Source organism: Rhinatrema bivittatum, chromosome 8 (assembly GCF_901001135.1).
Source record: "Rhinatrema bivittatum chromosome 8, aRhiBiv1.1, whole genome shotgun sequence".
NCBI lineage: Eukaryota > Metazoa > Chordata > Amphibia > Gymnophiona > Rhinatrematidae > Rhinatrema > Rhinatrema bivittatum.
This window is the reverse complement of record NC_042622.1, coordinates 85370960-85395903: the sequence shown is the minus strand read 5'-3', so window position 1 is coordinate 85395903 and position 24944 is coordinate 85370960. Positions and strand designations below refer to the sequence as shown.

Below are 24944 nucleotides of genomic sequence, written 5' to 3'. Positions count from 1 at the left end.
TTCCTGACAGTTCTTTTACTAACTGAAGTTAGCTAAGGGTGGCCAGCAATTAGACAAACCCCCATTATACTATTCTCTTTCTGTCTGCAAATTATTACTGACCACATAAATAGACATGGTTTAATGGGAGAGAGTCATCATGGCTTTTTCAAAGGGACGTCTTGCCTTACCAATTTACTAGATTTTTTTATGGTGTAAATAAACATCTGGATAAAGTTGAGCAGTTGATATAGTGTATTTGGATTTTTCAGAAAGCATTTGACAAAGTCCTTCATGTGAGGCTCCTCAGGAAATTGGGAGTACAAGGGATCAAAGGCAATGGCCTATTGTAGATTGGTAACTAGATAAAAGACAGGAAACAGAGGGTAGGACTAAATGGTCAGTTTTTCTAATGGAGAAAGGGTGCCCCAGAGTCTGTATTGGGATCGGGCCTATTTAGCTTATTAAAAAATGATCTGCAAGAAGGAATGAGTGAGGTGACCAAATTTGTAGATAACACAAAATTGTTTTGAGTCATTAAAACAGTAGCAGATTGTGAAGAACTGCAGAAGGACATTGTGAGACTAAGAGACTGGGCTTCTAAATGGCAGATGCAATTTAATGTGGACAAGTGCAAAGTAATGCACGTAGGGAAAAATAAACCCAACAACAGGTACACAGTACTAGGTTCCATGTTAGGTGTCACCACCCAGGAAAAGGACCTTGGACTCCTTGTGGACAATACCTTGAAATCTTCAGCTTAGAGTGTGGTGGTGGTCAAAAAGGCAAATAGAAAGTTAGGAATTATTTTTTATAAAATATTGAAGGAATATATGTTTGACTCCCTTTTGGACATGTAAAATAGCAATCTACAAAAGGGGAACCTTTCTACCTAAGCCAATCAAGCGCTTATAACAGTGTTAACAAAAAAAAAGGGAAGGATCTTTTGTATCCTGATTTTTTTCAACTTTCTTCACTTATACTGTAAATGTTGATATTAAGATTCTGGCCTCTATAATAGCAAAAAGATTAAGCTTGGTACTGCCTACATTGGGAGCTTCTGATCAAACAGGTTGGGGCAGATTTTTAAAAAGTACGCCCACGCGTACTTTTGTTCGCACGACCGGCGCAAACAAGAGTATGGCGGATTTTAATAGATACGCATGTAGCCGAGTGTATCTTTTAAAATCTGGGGTCGGCGCGCGCAAGGCTGCGCAAAATCGTCAGCCTTGCGCGCGCCGACCCTCCGAGTTCCCTCCGAGGCCGCTCCGAAATCAGAGCGGCCTCGGAGGGAACTTTCCTTCCACCCCCACACCTTCTCCTCCCTTCCCCTACCTAACCCACCCCCCCAGCCCTATCTAAACCCCCCTACCTTTGTTTGAAAAGTTACGCCTGCCCGAGGCAGGTGTGACTCGCACACGCCGGTGGGCTGCTGGCGCGCCATCACCCGACCCGAGGGCTGATCCGGAGACCTCGGCCAAACCCCCGGAACGCCCCCGGGCCGGCACACTGCCACCGACACGCCCCCCCCCCTAGCAAAGCCCCGGGACTTACGCGCGTCCCGGGGCTTGTGCGCGCCGCCGAGCCTATTCAACATAGGCTCGGCGCGCGCAGGGGGAGCTTGAGGCAGGTTTTCGGGGGGTACACGCGTATCTCTTTGAAAATCTGCCCCGTTTTGTAAAAGGCAGACATGGTGTATCAAATGTTCACAAACTGATTGAGGCCCTGTCGTTGGAGGATCCATAGAATTCCCAAGACATGATGATTAGCCTAGATTGCAGAAAAGGCATTGGATCAAGTTCAGTGGGATTATATTGTGAAGATTTGGATTTCGGGTACAATTGCTGTATAAGAACCCTCAAGCAAGAGTGATTATTAATGGTAATGTTTCTAATTCATTTGAGTTGAAAGGTGGAACCGGGTAAGGATGCCCACTTTCTCCATTGCTATATATATTAACCATAGAACCATTGGTCAAGAAAATCAAGATGAAATCTGATATTCAAGATTTCAGGATTAGAAACTGTAATTATAAGATATGTTTGTTTGCAGATGACATGTTATTGTTCATTCAGAGCCCCATTACAGCCCTATCTAAAACTTTAGACTTATTTGCAGAATTTGGAGCTTTTGCTGGTCACAAAATAAATCTTACTGAATTTGAAACTATGCCAATTACGCCAAGTTCTAAAAGGTATTGGGCTGAAGACTTTCCCTTTGCAATGAAAATCTTAAGTATCTGGGAGTTTATATACCACATGATAAACCTTTATTGTATAAATGGAACATCAGCATGACTATTGAGGATATGGAAGAATAGCTTGCTGCCTGGCTTGAACTACCCCTCTCTCTATTTGGTAGATGTGCATTATTTAAAATGACCCTTTTGCCAAAACTCTTATATAAGCTACAGATACATCCTTGTTGGTTATCAGTGAAGGATGTTGCAAAATTATGACATATGGTCATTAAATTCATCTGGAGAGGAAAGAATGCTAGAGTTGGTACAGCACCTTAATGAGGGCCAAGAAATATGGAGGTTTGATTTTATGCCAGATTTCCACTTTTACAACATAGCGTGTCAAATGCACTTTTGCCCGGAATGGCAGTCAGGCATATATATACAGAAAATATCATATTCCTCACTTAATGGAGGTTCTAATTGCCCTGTTTTCACCAAAAAGAGTCTTTCACGTCAGGGATGCTTTGATTCCCGTGCAGTTGAAGTTTCGTATGCTCTTAAAACCACCTATTTTGATGGCCTAGTGATTTATTTGTATGTAAGTGGTGGGATGTATCTCCCTATATTACTGAATTCTTTTCCACAAACTTGGAATCCTCACTTTATTCCAGGTTTGCAATGTGCAGTTTTTCATGAATGGAAAACAAAAGAGACTGTAGACATTTCACAATTTTATTGCAAAGGCCAGCAAGCAATCTTTTCTTTTAAATAGCTAAAAATACAACATGAATTGACAGCATTTTTTTGCATATTTATATAAGTTAGATGCTATGAGGTCCATATTCAGTCACTGTATGCTTCAGCTAGTTAGCCAAATAAACCTATCTGGCTAACTTAGCCCCCATATTCAGTGGTGCAGCAGATAAGTTTTTCCAGCTAAATTTAGGACAGGTCTATGGGCTGACTAGAATTAGCTGGATATGTTATCGGGCTAACTCAACTCTCAGTTACACCCCTGGAATGCCCCTATCTTATCTAACTAAATTCTAACTAGTCAACTTATTATCTGGCTAGAATTTAGCAAGATAAGTGCCCAAATCTTCATTTAGCCAGATAACTTAGGATGTCCAGCCAAATGATTTTGAACATGGACCTCTGTATTACTGATTTATTATCTGTTTCCAACCTAATTTCAAGCAGACTTTATAATACAAATATTTGGTGAATAAACAATGTAAAACTTTGTCGCACTGGTATAAACTTCGATTGTCCAAACATTCTTCTGAGCTGTCTTCTTCCTTGGTGAAGTTTTGGTCAGGAAATAAAGGAACACAAGTGATGTCAGACAATATGCTATTGTATTTTGACATAGTTTTTAAAGTTCCATCGATGTTAAATATCAAGAGCTGCAATTTAAATTGTTGCATCATTGTCATGTTGATATAATGCAAGCATTTAAAATAGATAAGATGGATATCGACTTATGTATTAAATGCCATATTGACAAAGGTATTCTGATGCATAGCTTGATATTATGTGTCAAGCTTTTCCCTGTTTGGAAACAGCTCTAAACTCTGTTCAAAAGATAATTGCCATAAACCACCCTACTGAGATACTGTTTTATAACTGGGATCTGTGCATTGGATGCCTGGTTTGGCTAAAGATTATGTTAAATTCACTCGAATAGCCATATTATTAGCTAAGTTTTGTACATTGAAAAATTAGAAACAATCTTCTCTACCCTTTCAATGTTGTGGTTGCAACAAATGGAAGACTGGATGTAATTGGAGCATTTAGAAGTAAAGATTACCCAAAGATGACTAGCTAAAGATTACATAATAGCTTGGAAAACTTTTTATTATGTATTGCCTCAATCAATAAGTGATATGTTGAAAATGGGGGGATATTCCATTATCTGACCTTAACACAATTCTGGTCCTGTGATGCATTTGCTCTTGTAATAAGCACAGTATGTATGGTCTAGGAATGGATGGATGTGTGACTTTTCCTGTGTTTAGCAGCTACTCTGTTTGTTTTTCTTTTGTAAAATGTAATGTGGTATAGATCTTATAATAATAATTGGAATATAAATCAGGTTCTGTTTTTTACAGACATATTCTTTTGAAGTGCTTTATTTGTACTGCATTACTTTTAAATAAAAAGTTAAAACATAGAAAAGGTACAAAGAAGGGTGACAAAAATGATAAAGGGGATGGAAAAGCTCCATTCTGGGGAAAGGTTAAACAGATTAGAGCTCTTTAGCTTGGAAAAGAGACGACAGAAGGGATGTGATTAAAGTATAGAAAATCATGAGTGAAATGGAATGGGTAAATTGGGAATGGTTATTTACCCTTTTAAATAATAGGACTAGAGAACACTCCATGACACTAGTAACTGGCAGATTTAATAGAAATCATAGGAAGTATTTTCTCACCCAGTGCACAATCAAGCTATGGAATCTGTTGCCAGAAGATGTGGTCAAGGCAACCAACACAGTGGGGTTCAAAAGAGGACTGGATAAGTTCCTGAAGGAAAAGTCCATAAACTGTTATTAGCCAAGAAGATTTGGGAAAGCCAGTGCTTATCCCTATTGGGGATCTGATGGGTACTTGTGACCCAGACTGGCCACTGTCGGAGACAGAATGCTGGGCTCGATGGATCTTGGTTTGACCCAGCATGGCACTTTTTATGTTCTTCTCATCAATCATATGACCAAGTATTGACATCAGCACCTTGTCTGCATCTCCAGCATGGCTTTATTGAACAGAGAAGATATCATGGTAAATACTGGGTCAATGTGTAATGTCTCTACACTCTAAATTGCCAGCTTCCTTTCATCATGTTACTGACTGATGAACTGCACTTGATCATAGCCATTCTTTGCAAGGAGAATTCCAAGGTTTGGCTTTAGAATTTTACTTCTAAACCCTTTTACGGGTTAACCCCAAGAAACACAGGGTAGTCTCTTCCCCATTAATTCATCCTGTACACTTCAGGACAAATAGTTGTTGAGTGACTAAAGCAGATGATGTTATATGGTAGGATCCATCACAGAAGTGACACAGTCAAGGATACAGCAGGATTCCAATAAAGACCTAGTGGTAGCTATTTAGATTATTTTAGAAAAATTTATGGTTAAATATGGAAAGGGATAAGTGCTGAGCATGAACTGTGCTGGGTCTGATCTGCTGTTTTACCCAAGATGGTGGGGTACAGAGAAGAAAGACAACAAAACTATCCTGCATAGGGAGTGATATTTTACAAGAAGTCATGCTCTATGTCTGGCAGCTAGGATATAATTCTTGCAGTGTGGACAGAAATTAATGGGCAAATTGGATGTGCTAATTAGCCTTTTTCACTGTCATCTACTAGTTACATTACACAGAACAGCAATCATGAAGGTGGAATGGGCTAGGTGCTTATCAGTCACAAGCAGAGCTTCCAAAAGTGGCAATGCTGAGTTTTGTGTCATTATAGGCAGAACCTGAAGGTCTATCTAGGGGTGTGGGTTTCTCTCCTACCAAGAGCTGTAATTGCTAAGAACTTGATTCTTCAAATCTTTTCCCATAGACACAGAATGGGAGAAAAGCCTTAGTGAAGCAGGTTCTAAATATTCTCTCTCTGCTCTTGGGAAAGCTGCAATGAGAGCTGGGGGCTGTGGTTCTATCCATGAAATGGAGGGGTAATCACTAAATATTTTCTCTGTCTCTGCTCCTGGGAAAACTGAAGTAAGAGCTATGGGACACTGTAGTCACTGAATGCTCTTTTGGAGTCTCCATTTCTAGAATCTTAGCCCTTACATTCTTACTCAATGCAGTGATTCATTGGACCATCTCAAATGGATCAGACATATTTACTCGTGCTTTCTCTTTCAATTCCTGCCAAACTTTACAGCAGCATTTAAGAATGTGTGAAACATACTAACGTTCTGTTTGAGACTACAAAAACTATTCTGATAATTAGAAAATTCTGCTTGCTGCTCCAAGATTCTGCATTGAGCTCCACCTGAGTACCTGCTAATAAAGGCAACTGCAGAAACACAGGGTCACAGCTTCTTCGCCTTCACCTCATAATGTTGCTGAACTTTACCTGACACAGAACATCACAGTCACTTCCACAGCAACCATCTGTGATGGCATAGAGGATTCTGACATCAGAACAAGGTGAATGCCAACTGATAGAGATTCTGGTTTATACAAATATTCTTGGTCAGAATATCAGTTATGAAGGAAGGTAAAAAAAAAACAACCAACTTTTAAACATACAAAAGATAAACAAAATTATGCTTGAGTGTAAGGATGTTCTGGATGTTTCCCAAGATGCCAGTAGCTCTATATAAGGCTCCAAAACAACCAATTACAAGTCAAGCAAAGAGTGAGCAAAGTCCTTAAAACTCGAGGAAGTGATACTGTGAAGTCCTGTTTCCAGAAAACAAAATTGTACAAAAATAATATGAATTATCTTTGTCTGCTGGCTTCCAGTGCAGACATTCCATGGTCTAATTCTTAAAAGCAAAGTCCTACCATATTCACCAAATTGATACCAGCATTTGACATGTATTGGAAGACATCCAAAGCAACTCCACCAAGTTGAACTCCACATAACCAATGACAAAGCCACCAAAAACATCTGAGATGTGATGTCGGCCAATCATTATGCGGGAAAATCCTAAGCAAAATGCCCAGACGAATAGGAGGATCCGGAGAGGAACAGCCAAAACCAGGTGACTGAGGAAGAATCTGGACACCATGGTGGCCCTGCTAGCGTGACCAGCTGGGAATGCATAAATGTCCATCATGAGGTAATCCATCAGGCCAAGGGTAACCTCAAAAGGGCTCCTCCGCTTAACCAACTTCTGCACAGCAACCACGGTCATGATATCCAGCAGCAGGGCTGCCAAAAAGACAAGGAGAGTACAGTCAGACAGGAAGAATGGCAAAAGTCTTGGAAAGCCCCAGTAGCCATCCTTCAACACCAAGGAGGTCTCTGACCCATTGGACATGCCCTCATCCAGGTCATTGTGCATTTATTTACCGAGCACTTTCACCAGCGAGTCCCTTCATTGCTCCCAAGCCATGAACTGAAAGACTGAATAAGGACTCCCCTGCAGTGTGCTTTCCACTACCACTAAGTGACAACTTAAGCATATCGTACAGTAACGCTGACTAAAGGCTTCTCCTTCAGCCAGAAATAAACTGTGGTCTATGGCACTGCACCAGAAATGAAATTGGGTAGACTAGTTAGGCCTTATGGTCTGTATTCACCATCATATTGTATATTTCTTACCCTATATTAACAATGAATTAATCCTGCCTGCATCATACCTGCAATAACACTTGATGATTCCTGGAAGGTAAAATGGCTCTGTCAATTACTGAACTAGGAGCCTGCTGGCCAGAGAATGGAGTCTTGCTTCCTGAGCTACTGGATGGTGCTGGTAAATCCAGATTATACAAGAGGAAAGACCTGGTTTTTAGCTTGATGCAAGCAAAAGGAGCTCTGCCCCTGAGGATCTGAATTGACCCTGGGACTTGAAAAGGGATCCCTGGGAGCAATATTTTGTGCCCAGCAACTTGAGAGCTGCTTAGCCACTCTGCATAGAACCTGGATAAGGAGATCCAGGATCCTCGAAGAAGTAATTGATGCATGTAGAAATGAACCTGGTTATCTTGACCTTGGATTGAACCTGTTCTGTGTACCATAAATGATTCTGTCTTAAAGTATTTTGCTTCATTACTAGGGACTGTGGAATGTCTCTGCTGCATGTCCTGAAGGAGTGTGTGGTTTATATTGGAATCTCTGAAGATGAAGATAACTTGTGTACTGTTTCTGTTAACTCTGCTGTTTAGGAATAAACTGTTAAACCCAGAAGAGAGAACTGTGGTTTAAGAAAATTGTGCTCTGAACCTGCTACTCCCCCTGCAACATATCCTATATTAACACTGAATGGTGATTCCCCCTTCTCCTTCAGTGCACCATACCCTGCACTGATACTGAATGGTGACTTCCCCTCCCCAGCACCGATACTGAATGCCGACTCACACAGGCCCAGACTTAGACACAGGCAACTGCCTAGGGCTCCAGATTTTGATGGCACCAAGTATCCAGGCCGAAGAGGAGCCTTCTTCTGCTTACTTTAGGGGAATATGCCAGCACAGCTGCCTATGGGTGCCAGTATCTTAAATCCAGCCCTGAAATTATACCTGAATTTAAAAATAGCTGTAAGCTGCCTTGAGCATTAATTTAGAAAGTTGGGCTTAAAATAATAATAATACAAAAATACAAAAACAGGAAAATGAGTTCACTGTGCCTAGAAATCAAAGTGGGTGAGGGAGGGGTGAATGAGTTGTTCTTGTAGGCAGATGTTGAATGCCCACCTCCTTAATGTACAGCCTTGTGTCAGGCTGCACTTTCCTGATGTACTTTAGGGGCTGAGAAAGCCTTTTTTTCCCCTTCTCCTTTTCTCCTCTGACAGCTGCACATTTGTTTTCTGCAGAATGGAGTCCTTTCCTCCTTCCATGGCTTTTTTAATTAGTGAATGTGCTGCATTCAGCAGCTGATAGGATGAAAAGCACAGTAATATTAAAACATCTTATGTGCTGCATTTGTCTAAACCAGGGCCCAGTCCTGTTGGTCAAGGGCTAGGAGAGAGACTGAGAGCTCTGCAAGGAGCTATCTAATCCCTTCAGTACACAGACGTGTGCTGGTATAAAGCTGAGTCCCTCGCCACTATCTCTGGGATTTCTAAGGACCTGAGTACCTGCTCCACAGCAGAGAACACCGACTCCAGGCCCCAGTGGTAGGGACATGCTGCTAATAAAGGGCACAGAGTCCATTTTATTTCTTCCTAAATCACTGGGGTCTTCCACTGTTGTGATTTCTGCATCACAAAATCTCACAAAGAAATAAAAAAACTGTGCTATAGGACAGCCCCCCCTCCCCAATATGAGATCCAGAATATCCCTCCATAATATTTCCCACAGCCTTCTATGGCTTTTAGCACAGGATGGCGCTGGTCCCATAGCTGCTGAGACCTGGTGTAATGAAAGCATGTCTCTACCTGTATCTACTGCCCTGATATTTACTGTACTTCTCTGGTACCAGATTACCACACTGTAAATAGCACTATGGCCAGGCTGGGTCATTTTTGTAATTTTTAACACAGTGGGTTCTCGGGAGGAAAGTCACACAACTAGCAAAATGTATGGGGACAGAGAATGAACTTGTCCACAAGGAACAGTTCTCTCTCTCTTCACTGAACCTCTCTCTCAGCTCCCACAAGTCTCTCTCCCATCTCTGTCCACATTGTTGCAATCAGGATTTGTCTGCCATAGAGAGGAGCCCTACCTTACCTAACCACGTCAAATAAATAAGGGCTCAGGCGGATCCAGGCGTCGTGCGCCTAAGGAGCGCAACAAAGGGCGCCCCCCCCCCCCTTTGTGCGCCCCTTAGTGCGCACCAGATCTTTGAAGCAGAAGCCACCCACGCTATCATCGACCGGTATTCCACCCGCTCTTAACCTAAGCGCTCCTTCAACAGCTCTCCTCAAACACTTGCCCAGCCACTCCAGCATTCATCCAGCCTCTCTAGCTCTCATTCCAGCCACTCCAGCATTCATCCAACCTCTCCAGCTCTCGTCCAGCATCTCCAGCTCTCATTCCAGCCACTCCAGCATTCATCCAGCCTCTCCAGCTCTCGTCCAGCCTCTCCAGCTCTCATTCCAGCCACTCCAGCATTCATCCAGCCTCTCCAGCTCTTATTCCAGCCACTCCAGCTCTCATTCCAGCCACTCCAGCTCTCATCCAGCCTCTCTAGCTCTCATCCAGCCACACCAGCATCCTTTCCAGCCACACCAGCATCCTTTCCAGCCACTCCAGCTCTCATCCAGCCTCTCTAGCTCTCATCCAGCCACACCAGCATCCTTTCCAGCCACACCAGCATCCTTTCCAGCCACTCCAGCATCCTTTCCAGCCACTCCAGCATCCATTCCTGCCTGCCCCAATTTCATATCATCGGCAGTCCATCCTCTCACCTCTACCTTCCCCAACCTACCCCCCGCCGCAGCTAACTATCATCCCAACTCTTATAACAATCAACATGTTACAAACCTTCCCTATCCCTATTATCCCACACTCTTCCCTCAACAGAGTTAATTCACCCTTATTCAAGCTACAACGTTCTAAGAGATCTCTGATCCCCATCATGATTTCCCCTCTAACCCAATTCCTAGGCCTATCTTTAATCACACTAACCCTCCTCAACTCCCAATCCCTGTCAAAAAAATCTCACTTGCTCAATGACTACCTACTGGACACCCAACCGGACCTGTGTGCTATCACTGAAACATGGTTGAAAAACACGGATACACCCCTAATCAACCAATTACCAACTCAACTATATGACTTTTTCTCTATCCCCAGAACTAAAAAAAGAGGGGGAGGATTACTGCTAGCCGCAAAAAAAGAACTAAGACTAGCCCAGCACGCAATTAAAACTTCGACCAAACTTGAAATCGGACTATTCAAATCTACCCAGCTCCAAATCTGTCTCATATACGCCCCGCCTGGGCTCCTAGACTCCGACCCATCGCCTCTCATAGAACTTGTAGATAAACACATCAATACTAACTCACCAGCGATCCTGCTAGGAGACTTCAACATTCATGCTGACTCCCCAACTCCCTCTGCCAACTGCGAAGCCCTCCTTTCTTCCTTCCTGGCCATGGGCTTCAAACAAATTATTAACAAACCCACGCACAAAGCAGGACACACGCTAGACTTAATATTCACAAATGATCCAATCTCGCCCACTTCTCTTCCTTCCTGTACCCCCATCCCCTGGTCAGATCACTCGATGATAGAAACTGAACTATCCATAAAGAAAAAACCGACCTCCAACATCCCTAAATCCTCGTTCCAATTCAGAAAACCATGCTCCATGGAAGCCCTCAGCAACACTCTCACCAAGGACCTAACTAACCTGGACCTCACAAATGCAGACACCGCCATGAACTCTTGGCTAACTATCACTCGCTCAGCAGCTGATAAAATATGCCCCTTGACATCCAAAAATATCAATCCTGCCCATACTAACAAAAAACCCTGGTTCTCATCAGAATTAAGAAAACTCAAACAAGACCTACAAAATAAAGAACAACACTGGTGGAAGGATCCCACCTCCATCGCACTGGCCTCCTACAAAACCGCAATGAGCTACTATAGGGCCACCATTCTTCGTACCAAAAGGGATTTCTACGCCAAAAAAATACACGGCTTCCTATACGACTCAAAAACACTATTCTCATATGTTGCAGCACTCACCACCCCTATTCCGCCAATCATCCCAGAAGAAGAAGCACAAAACAAATCCTCTGAGCTGGCAGTTTTTTTCGACAACAAAATAAAAATTGACTTATTCCGCTGACATCTTCCAACCCCACTCCAAACTCCCAGCCTCCACCTGACCAAAACCATGCCCCATCGATACACAAACTGTCACTAGAATCTTTTGATCCTACATCATCCTTGGAAATCGAATCTATCATCAAGAAAATGAAGCCCTCATCGCACCCAATAGACCAAGTCCCGACCAAATTCCTTCTCACAATCCCAAACATCATCGCCAAACCTCTGGCCGACATCATAAACTGTTCCCTCACTCACGGAACAGTACCGGACGCTTTAAAAACAGCTTCTCTGAAACCATTACTAAAAAAACCTAACTTGGACCCATCCAACCCTATAAATTTCCGCCCCATTGCCAACCTACCTTTCATAGCCAAGATAATGGAAAAACTGGTCAATACTCTACTCACAGACTACCTCGACTCCCATGACATTCTATACCCATCACAATTCGGTTTCAGGAAACGCAGAAACACAGAATTTCTCCTACTCTCATTAATGGACAACAACCTGATGGGCCTCGACAAAGGTCAATCATACTTGCTAGCTCTGCTAGACATCTCGGCAGCGTTCGACACAGTTAACCACACAATCCTCATCAACCGTCTGATGGAAATAGGCATCTCAGGTTCTGCACTCCTCTGGTTAAAATCCTTTCTAAGCAACAGGTATTACAAAGTAAAAATAATCAACAAAGAGTCTCACCCTGTAGCGGCCAAGCAAGGAGTTCCTAACGGTTCCTTGCTCTCGCCGACCCTATTCAACATATATATCTCCTCCCCCTATGCCAACTACTCAATAACCTCAACCTCACCTACTTCATTTATGCGGACGACGTGCAGATCCTAATCCCCATCAAGGATCCCATTTCCGACACTCTAAACTATTGGAATAGCTGCCTTCACGCCATTAACCTCCTCCTCACAAGCCTCAGCCTTGTTCTCAATACGTCCAAGACGGAACTGCTAGTCATTTCCCCCAATGATAATAACCCACTAGCCAACACTACTAATACACCATTAGTAAATCAAGTGAGAGACCTAGGAGCCATCCTAGACTCCAGAATGAACCTTAAAAAATTCATTAACAACACCACTAAAGAAGGCTTTTACAAACTACAGGTCCTAAAACAGTTAAGACCTCTCCTACACTTCCATGACTACCGCTCGGTCCTTCAAGCCATACTATTCTCAAAGATTGATTATTGTAATGCGCTGCTGCTTGGTCTCCCGGCCTCTTCTACCAAACCTCTTCAAATGCTGCAAAATGCTGCAGCCAGGATACTCACAAACTCTCGCCATATGGACCACATCACACCGATTCTAAAAAATACTTCACTGGCTACCCATCCGCTACAGAATTCTCTTCAAGACACTGACCATCATTCACAAAACCATATTTCAGCAATCCTCTCTCCAACTCACCATACCCCTCAAACCACACTCCTCAGCAAGACCTACCAGATCTGCATACAGAGACTCCCTCCAGGTTCCCCTGAACAAATCCGCTATACACAACACCATTGAAAAACGAGCGCTATCAACCGCCGGTCCGCATCACTGGAATTCTCTCCCACCAGATCTCCGCCAGGAACATTGTCATCTCACATTCAGAAAAAAATTAAAAACATGGCTGTTCGCCCAGGAATATCCTTGAAGAAGCCTTATGGTAATCCACACGGACCAACACCCCACGGTTGCTTCCTCTTTCCGCCGCACAAAGGAACTGTTTTTCTGCTAACTGCGCTCTCATATAACTTGCCTAATCAACTCCACTGTGTAAATTGTATATAATTCTCACCATGTAAGCAATTACTCTCTGCTTACATGCACTGCTCTCCAGTTAGAAATTGTTAATCTATCCCTTTTTTCTAACAGCCTTGTTCCACATTCCCTGTTGTAATGTAACTTTCGCTTTCAGTGTTAACTGGTTTACCCCCTAGTTTATTGTAAACCGGTACGATAAGACCTGGTCTTGAGCATCGGTATATTAAAAGAATTTAAATAAATAAATAAGAAACTCAGCTCCTTTCTTTCGTCGCACTCACACAGGGAATCAGCACCAGGTGTCAGCAGACACAAATGATTCTATCAGGCAGGAAGAGGTTATTCCTGCTTTCACTACAAATCCTGACCTACCAACATGGGTATACCCCAAAAGGCCCTCTGCTTCTGCTCAACATTACATCCTAATTCCAAGCTGTCCAGATGGGATGCAAATACGTCATCACTCCCATCCTTTGCTACTGCCAGGCAGGGCGAGGCCTCCCCCCACCACCTCATCCTATGCTAATAGCAGGCAGGGCAAGGCCTCCCCCCACCACCTCATCCTGTGCTAGTAGCAGGCAGGGCGAGGCCTCCCCCCACCACCTCATCCTGTGCTAGTAGCAGGCAGGGCGAGGCCTCCCCCCACCACCTCATCCTATGCTAATAGCAGGCAGGGCGAGGCCTCCCCCCACCACCTCATCCTATGCTAATAGCAGGCAGGGCAAGGCCTCCCCACACCACCTCATCCTGCGCTAGTAGCAGGCAGGGTGAGACCTCCCCCCACCACCTCATCCTGTGCTAGTAGCAGGCAGGGCGAGACCTTCCCCCACCACCTCATCCTGTGCTAGTAGCAGGCAGGGCGAGGCCTCCCCCCACCACCTCATCCTGTGCTAGTAGCAGGCAGGGCGAGGCCTCCACCCACCACCTCATCCTGTGCTAGTATCAGGCAGGGCGAGGCCTCCACCCACCACCTCATCCTGTGCTAGTAGCAGGCAGGGCGAGGTCTCCCCCCACCACCTCATCCTGTGCTAGTAGCAGGCAGGGCGAGGCCTCCACCCACCACCTCATCCTGTGCTAGTAGCAGGCAGGGCGAGGCCTCCCCCCACCACCTCATCCTGTGCTAGTAGCAGGCAGGGCGAGGCCTCCACCCACCACCTCATCCTGTGCTAGTAGCAGGCAGGGCGAGGCCTCCCCCCACCACCTCATCCTGTGCTAGTAGCAGGCAGGGCGAGGCCTCCCCCCACCACCTCATCCTGTGCTAGTAGCAGGCAGGGCGAGGCCTCCCCCCACCACCTCATCCTGTGCTAGTAGCAGGCAGGGTGAGACCTCCCCCCACCACCTCATCCTGTGCTAGTAGCAGGCAGGGTGAGACCTCCCCCCACCACCTCATCCTGTACCAGTGGCAGGCAGGTAGAGAGTCTCTCCCTCACCCCCCCCCCTCCCCATCATTCTGTCAGGTCGATACAGTAAGGCCGCGGTAGAAACAGTGCGGCAGTGTCAGGCGCACCCTTCCTCCCCCACGCACAGTTCTCTTCACTTAGTCCCCGATACTCTCTTCTAATCGCATGCAAATGCATGCCGCGGCTTTAAAGCGTTAGGGAAGGGTTATGCCCGCGTAACCCATTTTACTGTATAGGCGCTTAATACAGCGCCTATACAGTAACCTGGGTGCGCTGGTACCTGTCATTTCAAATGACATTTGAAATGACAGGCACCAGGAAGTGTAAAAAAAAACCCAAAAAAACCAAAAATATGTAAAAACCTGAGTGTTATAAAAAAAAACATTTTTAAATACCTGTCACTTTCATGCGGTCATCCAGGCAGCGGCGTGGGTCCAGGCGGCCGGCGGGCAGTGGTGGCGGGAGCCGGGTGTTCGATCGAGGCCGCGGGCGGGTAGGCGCGTGTTCGATTGGGCGGGCGCGGCAGCGGGATCCGGGGGGCGGGTGGGCGTGTGTTCAAACGAGGCCGGGTCGCACAGGTGCGCATTAATTCAGGCGGAGGGAGCCGGGTGGTCGTGCATTCACCGGCAGTGAATGCGCGCCTGTGCGACCCAGCCGGGTCGCACAGGCCCGCATTAATTCACTGCCGGTGGGGGTTGCCGGAGGCCGCTTTCGCCGCCGGTTCCCTCCGCCTGAATTAATGCGCACCTGTGCGACCCGGCCGGGTCTCACAGGCGCGCATTAATTCAGGCGGAGGGAGCCGGGTGGTCGTGCATTCATCCAGGCAGAGGGAACCGTGGGCCGTTTTCGCCACCGGTTCCCTCTGCCTGGATGAATGGCCGTGCGATTTCAGCGCTGAAGGCAGTCACATGCCGTGACGTGACGTCACGGCATGTGACTGCCTTCAGCGCTGAAATCGCACGGCCATTCCTTCACTGCCGGTGGCCATGCATTCATCCAGGCAGAGGGAACCGTGGGCCGTTTTCGCCACCGGTTCCCTCTGCCTGGATGAATGGCCGTGCGAAATCGGGAGGAAGGGAGAAGGGACTGCCGTAGCAGGCCCGAGCCTTGCTACTTTTTCGTTTTTTGTTTTTTTTTGCTTCGGGAGGAGGGGACCGGACGGGCTGCAGGAGACCGGACTGGGGCTACACCGGAGACCGGACGGGCTGGACCGGAGACCGGACGGGACCAGGGCGGGTAAGCAATGTTTTTTACACTACACTACACTACACTACACTAACTCCTACTAGGGGGAGGCGGTAAACTAGCACGTTAAGGCCGCGGCAAAACAGCGGGTTACTGAGGAGATAGTATCAGCGCCCGTTACAGTATCGGAGGGGAATAGCTAATTCCTTCATTATACAGCTTTTTCGTTCATTTACATGCTGGGTGCAGAAAGGGTTATGCGTCTGTTTTAGGAAGCGCTAGGGACGCGTGAAACTGGAGACTGTATCGCTGAATCGCCTTACTCGTCTGTATTGTGCGCTCCCAGCACGTTACAGACGGGCAATCTTTAACTGCACGTTACTGTATCGACCTGTGTGCTAGTGACAAGAAGAGGGACACAAATCTCCTGTCCTATGTTAGAGATAGGCAGAGAGAGGAGCTTTTTTCTCCTACCCCGATCCTGTGCTAGTGAAAGGCACCACCACGCACACTGTTAGAGCCAAATAGAAAGAGGGACTCTTCCCTCCCCTGCCCAATCTGTGCTAGTGACAGGCAGGTAGAGGGACCTTTCTTTGGAATGTTATTACTGAAATGTCCCTCCTGTGGCATCATTCCTGCATACAGGCCCAGAAATGTGCACAGTGTATCCTCAAAAAAATATTTAAAATGGCTATTCCCAGTGGTGCTTGGTGCTTACAGTTCAAATCATGTGACCGGCAGGGATGGCGTTAGGCAGTTGATGTTTCCTGGTCCCTCTGCATGTGGCAGAAGATGAGGAGGGAAGTGGTTGGGACCAGACACAACCTGGGAGGAGCTCTGCATGTGAGCAGCTTGAAGTTTGGTTGGCACTAATAAAGGCTTGTGATTGCTGTGGATTTCAGCAGACAGAGATATGGAAAATTCCCAGCAGCAATGGTTTCAGAGCTAGAAACGAAGGGGATGGGGGAAGAGGGAAGTGCAGCAACCAAATGAGAACATCGCTGAAGACCTAGCCTGGACTCCTCTTTCCAAAAGTTGTCTGAGCAAAACCAGCAGCAATGTTCTCTTGAAGCAGGCCACTTGTGGGCTGAAACTTGCAGGTGGCAAGAGCGATGATTTATGTTATCATGCTGAAAGCCCTATCAGAAACAATTTCTCTCAAAAACTATTTCAGTCTTTTGATGTCTCGTGAACAAATACATACAGTTTAAAAAAACTTCTCATGCTAATTGGGCCTTTTCTCATCTTAGGGTTTATGATTAATGGTAGAGCTTTATGCTGAGCTGCTGCAGAACTTAAATCATGCCTCCCCTTTAGGGGAACCCTTTAAAAGCCTTATCTGAGGGAGGACTGACAGGATTCCTCCTTTAGAGGTCAGCTGGTAGAACTCTTTCCTGTGTGGTATATTTATTTGTCCTTACTGGTAATTCTCCTCTTGTTCTGCCAGCCCTGCTTCAGTCACACATAGGATCACCACTTGACCCAGGTCAGAACCCTGATACTACTAGTAGTTATCATTTCTACACGATATATGCAGCACTATACAGATAGAGTACATATAAGAGTCAGTCTGATAGGGTCCTGGTTTTGCCTCATTACATCTATGGACTTGCCATTCAAGTTTCTTTAGGAAAGGCAGGACTACAAGCCATGGATGCAATGGGGCAAAAAGAGAACTGGATCAACCTGTAAGGGTGACCTGGGTTAGGTAGCCACCCTAGTCCCAATGATGCTTCTAAACCCGCAGGGTCTGATCAGCACATGCAGATCCCAGTCACTGTTTATTTAAAAGCTTGCGTGATCCTCTCCTATTGCTTTACTTCTAACTATGGCAGCACCTGTCTAAGGTTGCCAGGTGAGGGTCAGTTCTCCTGAAGAGATCCCAGGTCATTCACTCCCTCCTTTGTTAAGCACCTGCAGTGTCACTCCCAGCACCCATGCACACACAATGGAACCAAGAGTCAACTGACCTCACCCCCCCCCCCCCCCCCCCCTAGCAGAGATCAGAAAGTATATTCAGCATTTCTCCACACACACACATTCATATTTTGAAAGCTGACTGTTATTAGTACTCAGCCCTCTTCCCCGGTCCACTGCCACAAGTTTGTTGTTCCCTCCCTGCCTCTTCCAAGTTGTTGCTTTGTAGGTCCCTCTAACACTAGCCTCTCCCATCCTCCACTATCTACCTCTGCATAAACAAAAAGGTAGTATTCCCATTGCATTGTCTTCCCTTCCACCCATCCTTCACCTCTCCCCTGCATTAATTAGAAAGCAAAAAAAACTTTGGGAACACGTCTGTAGCTGCACTCAAGACTTTGATTTATCTGTGCACTACTGGCAGCTTCAGAAAGCCACAGTAAAAGAGGGAACACTCAAAAGACACAAGGGGAGGCTGAGAGTGCACAGCTGTAACACATGAAAATAACTCAGGGATCCCAGAGTTTTATGCTGGACTGCTGTGTAAGCATTGGATTGTGAGAAGCACTTACCAAGAAAGAGGTTGAGGAGCACCTCCTGCCCTGCCAGGGAGCTGCTTTTTATCAGACAGATGAGAGTGCCCACAATCCAGGGCACACCGTGGCCAGTCGCCCCAATGAGCTTGACCATGGAACGAGCACTGCCCCAGGAGGAAGTACTGCTAGCACAGATGCCCAGTCTCTTGGACATGCAGATGTCAATGGCCAGCAGCGAACTTAAGGCAATGCCTTTCAGAGATGGATTTAGCTGTATGCAGTCTTCCTCTGGCAGCTGCTGGGACTGTCGCCTGTCCTTGGTGCTGTCGGTGGGGGCTGTGCTTTGCCCGCTTGGCTTCTTACTGGAGCTTCTGTTGTCCTGTGTCCCCCGCAAAGGCTGATTTAAGGACATGAACTCTGGTCTGTTTAAGACATTGTTCCTGTCCCTGGTCCTGGAACGGCTTTGAGGTGCAGCTGGCATGGTGACCTCTCCTTTACACAGAGGAATACGCTGTTTGCTTTTGCTTTTCCTCACAAAGGGTAATTTTTTCAAAGTATAGAGTTTCCTCTTATGCTGCTGCTCCTGGTACAACCTCCAGCAGTTAAATATAGAGTAAAGGAATGCACATGCTGTTTACTTCACAGGCCAACCAAGCTTGATGGGAAACTAACTGCCAAAACTGTTAGCCAGTCAGGTCCTGGAAAAAGATTAATTCTCCAATGGGTGCACAGAAAGGAACTGGTTGACTCTGCTCTGGGCTATTTAAACCTCCTTCTTGCTCATACCTCTTTCCCCAGGTTGCAAAGGACCCTGGGAAATGTTGTCTTTTAAGTAGCACCAACTGATTCTTGCCCTATTTATAACTAGGAGCAGCTGTTCTGTCCACCACCAGCCTGCAGTGCTACTAGGGTTTTATAGGCATGTTGATATGTTTTTTCAGCTCAGAGACCTGCCTTAAGTAAAACACCTCTATGTTAATACTATTTCTCTAAATGTATAAAATCATGAGTGGTGTGGAACAAATTGATAGCAAAAGGCTAGTTATTCTTTCCTGTCAATATGATAAGGAGCCAACACACCACATATACCAAATGATCAAATAAACATGTGAACACAGTAACTAATTGTTTATAGCAGAAATCTCTTTTAAGTGTTTGAAGGCCTCAGACCTGGAGTTTCACCAAAATAATTTTTATAGTGAAGAATTCCACCCCATGTCATCATATGGTCAGTGTTTGGTGCAGGTCTCTGGAAGAAGAATTCCTTCTAAACATCAATGTCGGGACTTGCGGCTTTGTGAAAGCTTCATATATGTCAAGTTACACAATCTCTGGGAGAAGTATTGCTATGACTGACACTGGGGACATCAATTTAAAAAAAATATTTTGGAAAAATGTTGTTGATACTTGAAAGCATTTTATAATGTTTTGTTAAAAAGGAAAAAGACTGGCATATGATGACATGGGGTGGAGATCCTCATTATAAAAATTATTTTGGTGAAACTCCAGGTTTGATGCCTTAAAAAATTTAAAAGAGGTTTCTGCTATAAAGAATTAATTATTGTATCTCTATGTTTATTTGATCATTTAGTTATTCTTCCCAACAGGACTAGGACTAGGGGACACTTCATGAAACTAATAGGTAGCAAATTTAAAATTTAGGAAAGTATTTATTTAGTCAATGCACAATTAACCTGTGGAATTTGTTGCTACGGAATGTAGTCAAGGCTTGTAGTATAACCAAGTTTTTAAAAACTTTGAATAAGTTTCTAGAGGACAGGTCCATAAGTAATTATTAGCCAGACAGATTTGGGTATCTCCATCTCTTACTTCTGGAAGTGAATGATATGGAATACACTTTCCTAAAGGGTTTTGTCAAATACTTTCAAGTGACCTAGATTGGTCTGACCTAGTATAGCATTATTTTTCTTCTTATATTACACGAAATCCTGGTCTGTAGAATTTTAAGCTCTGTTCTAGAGTTGTGAAGCAGCCAGGCATGATCAGTCAGATGTGGTTCATGCAGTCAGCTGCTTCCACAGCTACCAGTGACATCAGAAGGGCACTCTGACAGAACAGCCTGTGACTGCTTAACTAGAAGTGCTTGTATCTTATCTCTAAACAAATAACTTTCTAAACTTGGCAGAAAGCAAAAGGGTGGCCTAGTACCTATAGAGTTTATTCTCAATGCTGATGAGGGGAAGATGAGTTTTCCTCACTAGCTTGTGACTCTGCCACTGGTGAATTATAAAAACACCTTTCTCCACATATGAGAAATCAGTATAAAAGCTGTGTGGATTGGCCATTCTCTATTTATACACTGGTTGCTGGTGCTACCTGTTATAATATTTTCTTATATTTCCCCAGCTCTGTTCCATTCAGTCACATGCCTTCCTCTCTGCATTAATAAAGCAATTTACAAAGGAGCTCCCAAGCATCCACAGAAGTCTCCTCTAGCACATTAACTGTCCAGGTCCTTTCAGCCAGAGAGAACGGTCAGTGATCCTTATTGTCACAATACTACGGTCACCTCCAGGGCAGCTTTTTAGCATGTTTAACCTGCACAAGCTCCTCTGAAGAGGGTGGAAGAGAGAGAAAATAACATCTTCACATATTTATTTATTTATTTTATTTAAACGTTTTTTATATACCGCACACTTGGGCAATTATATGTCCGTCTAGGCGGTTTACAAACTACATACATAATAAAAACAAAACAAGCTTATAAATATTAACATATTATCAATATTGTGGATGTTTCTGTTATATTGTCCTTGGTAAGCAACAATTACTGGTATCTACCTTCCATTCTCAGCCTCTATCCCATTGTGGCTTTGTACCTGCCAGCACCAGCAGTCTGTGACACTTCATCCTCTAGAAAGGGGCCCAAATGTTGGTAGGATTATTCTGTGAGATTTAAATAATCTGTTCCAGACTAGGGAGAGTTCAGGAGTAAAAGAAATCTTTTACCACTAGAGCAGTGATACTCAACTTTTTGTATTCCAGGAATGAGCTAGCTACCTTCCTTCAATTATGTAGGCTGGTTGCAACTCTGATGAGCATGGGGGGGGGGGGGGGGGAGGATATATTCCCTCCCCCTCCCTGTCTTTAATCTCATGGATCAGCCTTATTTAGCAAGTAGCACATTTAAAACAAATCGGAGAAAATTATTATTACCCTAAAATGTTGGTAACATTAAATTATTCTAAAGCAATAAAACATTATTACATCCTTAAAGTAAAATATAAAATCATAGAATAGTAAAATCAGTAAGCTAAAAAGCTTAAAAGGTTACAATATAGAACTTGCTGCTTTATCATGCCTCTGTATAAGCACATGTAAAAAGCCATGTCTTTAAGTCTGTTTTAAATTTCTTGATTTAAAACAGACTTAAAGACGTGCTATTATAGAAACATAGAAATGATGGCAGAAGACCAAACGGCCCATCCAGTCTGCCCAGCAAGCTTTCACACTTATTTTGTTTTTCTCATACTTATCTGTTACTCTTGGTCCTTATTAGTAACTTTTTGGTTCTAATTACCTTCCACCCCCGCCATTGATGTAGAGAGCAGTGCTGGAGCTGCATCTAAGTGAAGTATCTAGCTTAATTGGTTAGGGGTAGTAACTGCCGCAATAAGCAAGCTACTCCCACGCTTATTTGTTTACCCAGCCTGTGCAATTCAGTGCTTGTTGGTTGTTGTCTGAATATAAATCCTCTTTTCTTTATTCCCCCCTGCCGTTGAAGCAGTGAGCTGTGCTGGATATGTATTCCAAGTGAAATCAAGTTGATTTAGGAAATAACAACTGATTATCACCAGCTTTAGTAGCATGGGATCTATTTAATGTTTGGGTACTTGCCAAATACTTGTAACCTGGATAGGCCACTATTGGAAACAGGATGCTGGGCTTGAAGGACCCTTGGTCTGATCTAGTATGGCATGTTCTTATGTTCTTACAGCTGGTCTGTGTCATTTTAAGAAAGTAACAAGGGAAATACCTACTGTAGTACCTGAATGTAATCAGCTTTGAAGTGCCTGAAAAGCAGAATATAAATCAATCAAATAAATAAATATATACATACATAGTAGGTTTAAGAAAATATTTTCCAAAACAAAGTTGCTCTTATTAAAATAAATGCTTTCTCCCTCTCACTTCTCCCACTAACAATATTCTCAGTAAAGAAAGAAAAAGTACCTCCCTTATCCTCCCAGCCCTTACCAGTTGATCATCCAAAAAAAAAAAATCCTTCTCTCTTTCCCACCTCCATCCAATCAGCCACCAATTTGCTATTAAAAAAAAAAGAAAAAACATCCCCCCTTATTTCCCCCCCCATCAGCCACCAGCTCATCATTAAAAAATAAAAAGACCCCATTACAATTGCTGTAACAGGCTTAAAATGAATATTTTTAAAAAAAAATAAAAAGAAAAGAAATCCTTCCCTCTATCCTGTCAACCTGCCACACTACTACAGTTAATACCTCTGCCCTGTGGACTTTTTTTTTTTAAATCCAGTTGGGGCTAATCCCAAGGCCCAACCTCTGAGAGGGAGCAACTGCAGTTGAATATTAATGAGCTGGTGTGAGATTGACACCGAGTCAGTGACTGCTCCACTCTCAGGCTCATGGTGGCCCCGTCCCTCCTGGCTTCTGTAACAGGAGGCAGGGCCTGACCGTGGAGAGGATGCTGACTCTGTCTCACATTGCCTCCTTACTATTCAGCTGCAGCTGCTCCCTTCCTGTAGAAGGGGGGTCTCAGGACTAGCCACAACTGAAAAAAAAAGTGCATATGGCAGGGCATGGGAGAAGGATTAGAAAAAAATCTCTGATGGCTGTACTGCAGGGTATGCAGCTATGGGGCAGGACTAGCTTCCTCCTCTTCCTTGTCAATCACCATCGCTCCACGGACCGGCAGAAATGCTGCCGGGGACCGATGCTTGCAAAACACTGCACTAGAGCACAAAGCAGAGATGTTGTACTGCATTTTAAAATAGCAGATATGGATTCATCTTTTTTTTAATCCAAAAGTTCATTTTTGATGGCCACTTGAAGAAAACCCAGAACACCAAATGCACAGTGCCATGACAGCAAGATGCAAATAAAGGAAAATAAAGGAATTTTGTGCTTTTAACATCAAGAAATTAAGGGGGTCATTTTGTAAGCATATCGCACGTGAAAAGGGACTTTTCGCGTTCGATAGCTAGATCAGGGTGGAGTCGGGGCGGTGTTGCTCCCGGAAGAGGAGGAGTTGGGGCGGCGGCGGGGCAGACACTGCGGAAACATCGCTGGCGGCAATAAGGTAAGACCCCTTATTGCTGCCAGTAAAGCGCCCAATAGCATCACCTTTCACGATGGCACTATTGGGTGCGAAAGCTAGCAGCGATAATATCGCGGTGGTGCGATCGCTGCCGGCTTTCCCAGGCCCGTCCCCCTGCTTCACCCCCCTTGTCCCCTGTTACCCCGCGATTCACAAAACGTTACAAAGTTAGAAAATCCAGCCCTAAATGAGGCTTAACATACTCTGAGCTCAGAAAAGAGCATTTTGAGCTAGCATTGGAAGAAGATAGGACAAGGAAAGGGCTGTAGATGAGGGAGACTTGGTAAGAGCTCTCTCTGCTTCCTGTATCGACCCTTACCACATGACCAACACACTCCAGGTTTTAAGGGACAGACTGAGTCAGTCCTGGCTGTCACCACATTGCACCTATGGATTGGTAGTCCTGCCTTAGAGATATCTGAACTACAAATTCATAGATACTCTGGGGGAAAAAAAACAGGACTGGCTCCTCTGACATGGAGCAGTCACTTACTGATAGGTTTGTATATCTTGTGCAAACTATAGTAATGGAGCATGGAGGCACTGACCCCTCCCCCTCAAATATTCCTTTTAATCACCTTAATAATTTTCAGCCATCAACACAATAATATCTTGTTTATTTTTTTATTTGTATTTATTTATTTATTTATTTATTTTTTTACTTTTCTATACCGATGCTCCTGTACAGGATACATATCGCACCAGTTTACATGGAACTGAAAACAGTCGCCGGGAGGCGTATACAATGAAACATAGGAACAAAGAACCTTTGGGGAAAATAAAACAGTGTGGGGAAATGTAACATTGGAACAAGGAACGTGTGGGGAAATAAGACAGATATGTGAAAACTTTAGCAATATAAGAGAAAACACTACCATATAATGTGGTAGATATAACATAATATTAAAAAGAGTAAGTTTAATAATAATAAGAATGGGAAAAGAGGCCTAAGCCTCGGGGAAACGAGCCGGTGGGGGGGAAAGGGAGAGAGTAATGGGGGGAATTTATAGGCTGCTAATGTATTTGCCCAAAGCAGCTTACAACTCAACATACACAGTCCAACATGAAATGATAAAACAGACAAACACCACTTAAAAAAAACAACCATAATATATTGCTTATAAATAAATATAAAATCTGTATGCTAAAATAATTTCTCCAAGGACTGAGAATTAAAATCAACAGCAATAAAACTTCATGCTGAAAGATATAATCCAAATTAAAATTAGTAAAACGCTTGTTAAAAAAAAAAATTTTTAGTG

At 44.3% G+C, this 24944-nt stretch overlaps 1 protein-coding gene across 1 annotated transcript; it reads right to left on the bottom strand.

Annotated features, from left to right (window-relative positions):
* Positions 1-4732: 4732 nt before the first annotated feature.
* On the bottom strand, positions 4733-18992 carry PLPP7 (phospholipid phosphatase 7 (inactive)). The gene is made up of 2 exons (XM_029613627.1): positions 18406-18992; positions 4733-7054 (listed from the first exon to the last, which is right to left on the bottom strand). Exons 1-2 carry the CDS (start codon positions 18848-18850, stop codon positions 6690-6692), a joined length of 810 nt encoding a protein of 269 aa, XP_029469487.1. The 5' UTR covers positions 18851-18992; the 3' UTR covers positions 4733-6689.
* Positions 18993-24944: the final 5952 nt, after the last annotated feature.

Bases quoted from the DNA above. Each gene is read 5' to 3' on its own strand.
- PLPP7 (XM_029613627.1), bottom strand. From the start codon at position 18,850: ATGCCAGCTGCACCTCAAAGCCGTTCCAGGACCAGGGACAGGAACAAT. The intron at 7,055-18,405 runs GTAAGTGCTTCT...TCTTTTTGGCAG, and splicing joins GCTCCTCAACCTCTTTCTTG to CCCTGCTGCTGGATATCATG.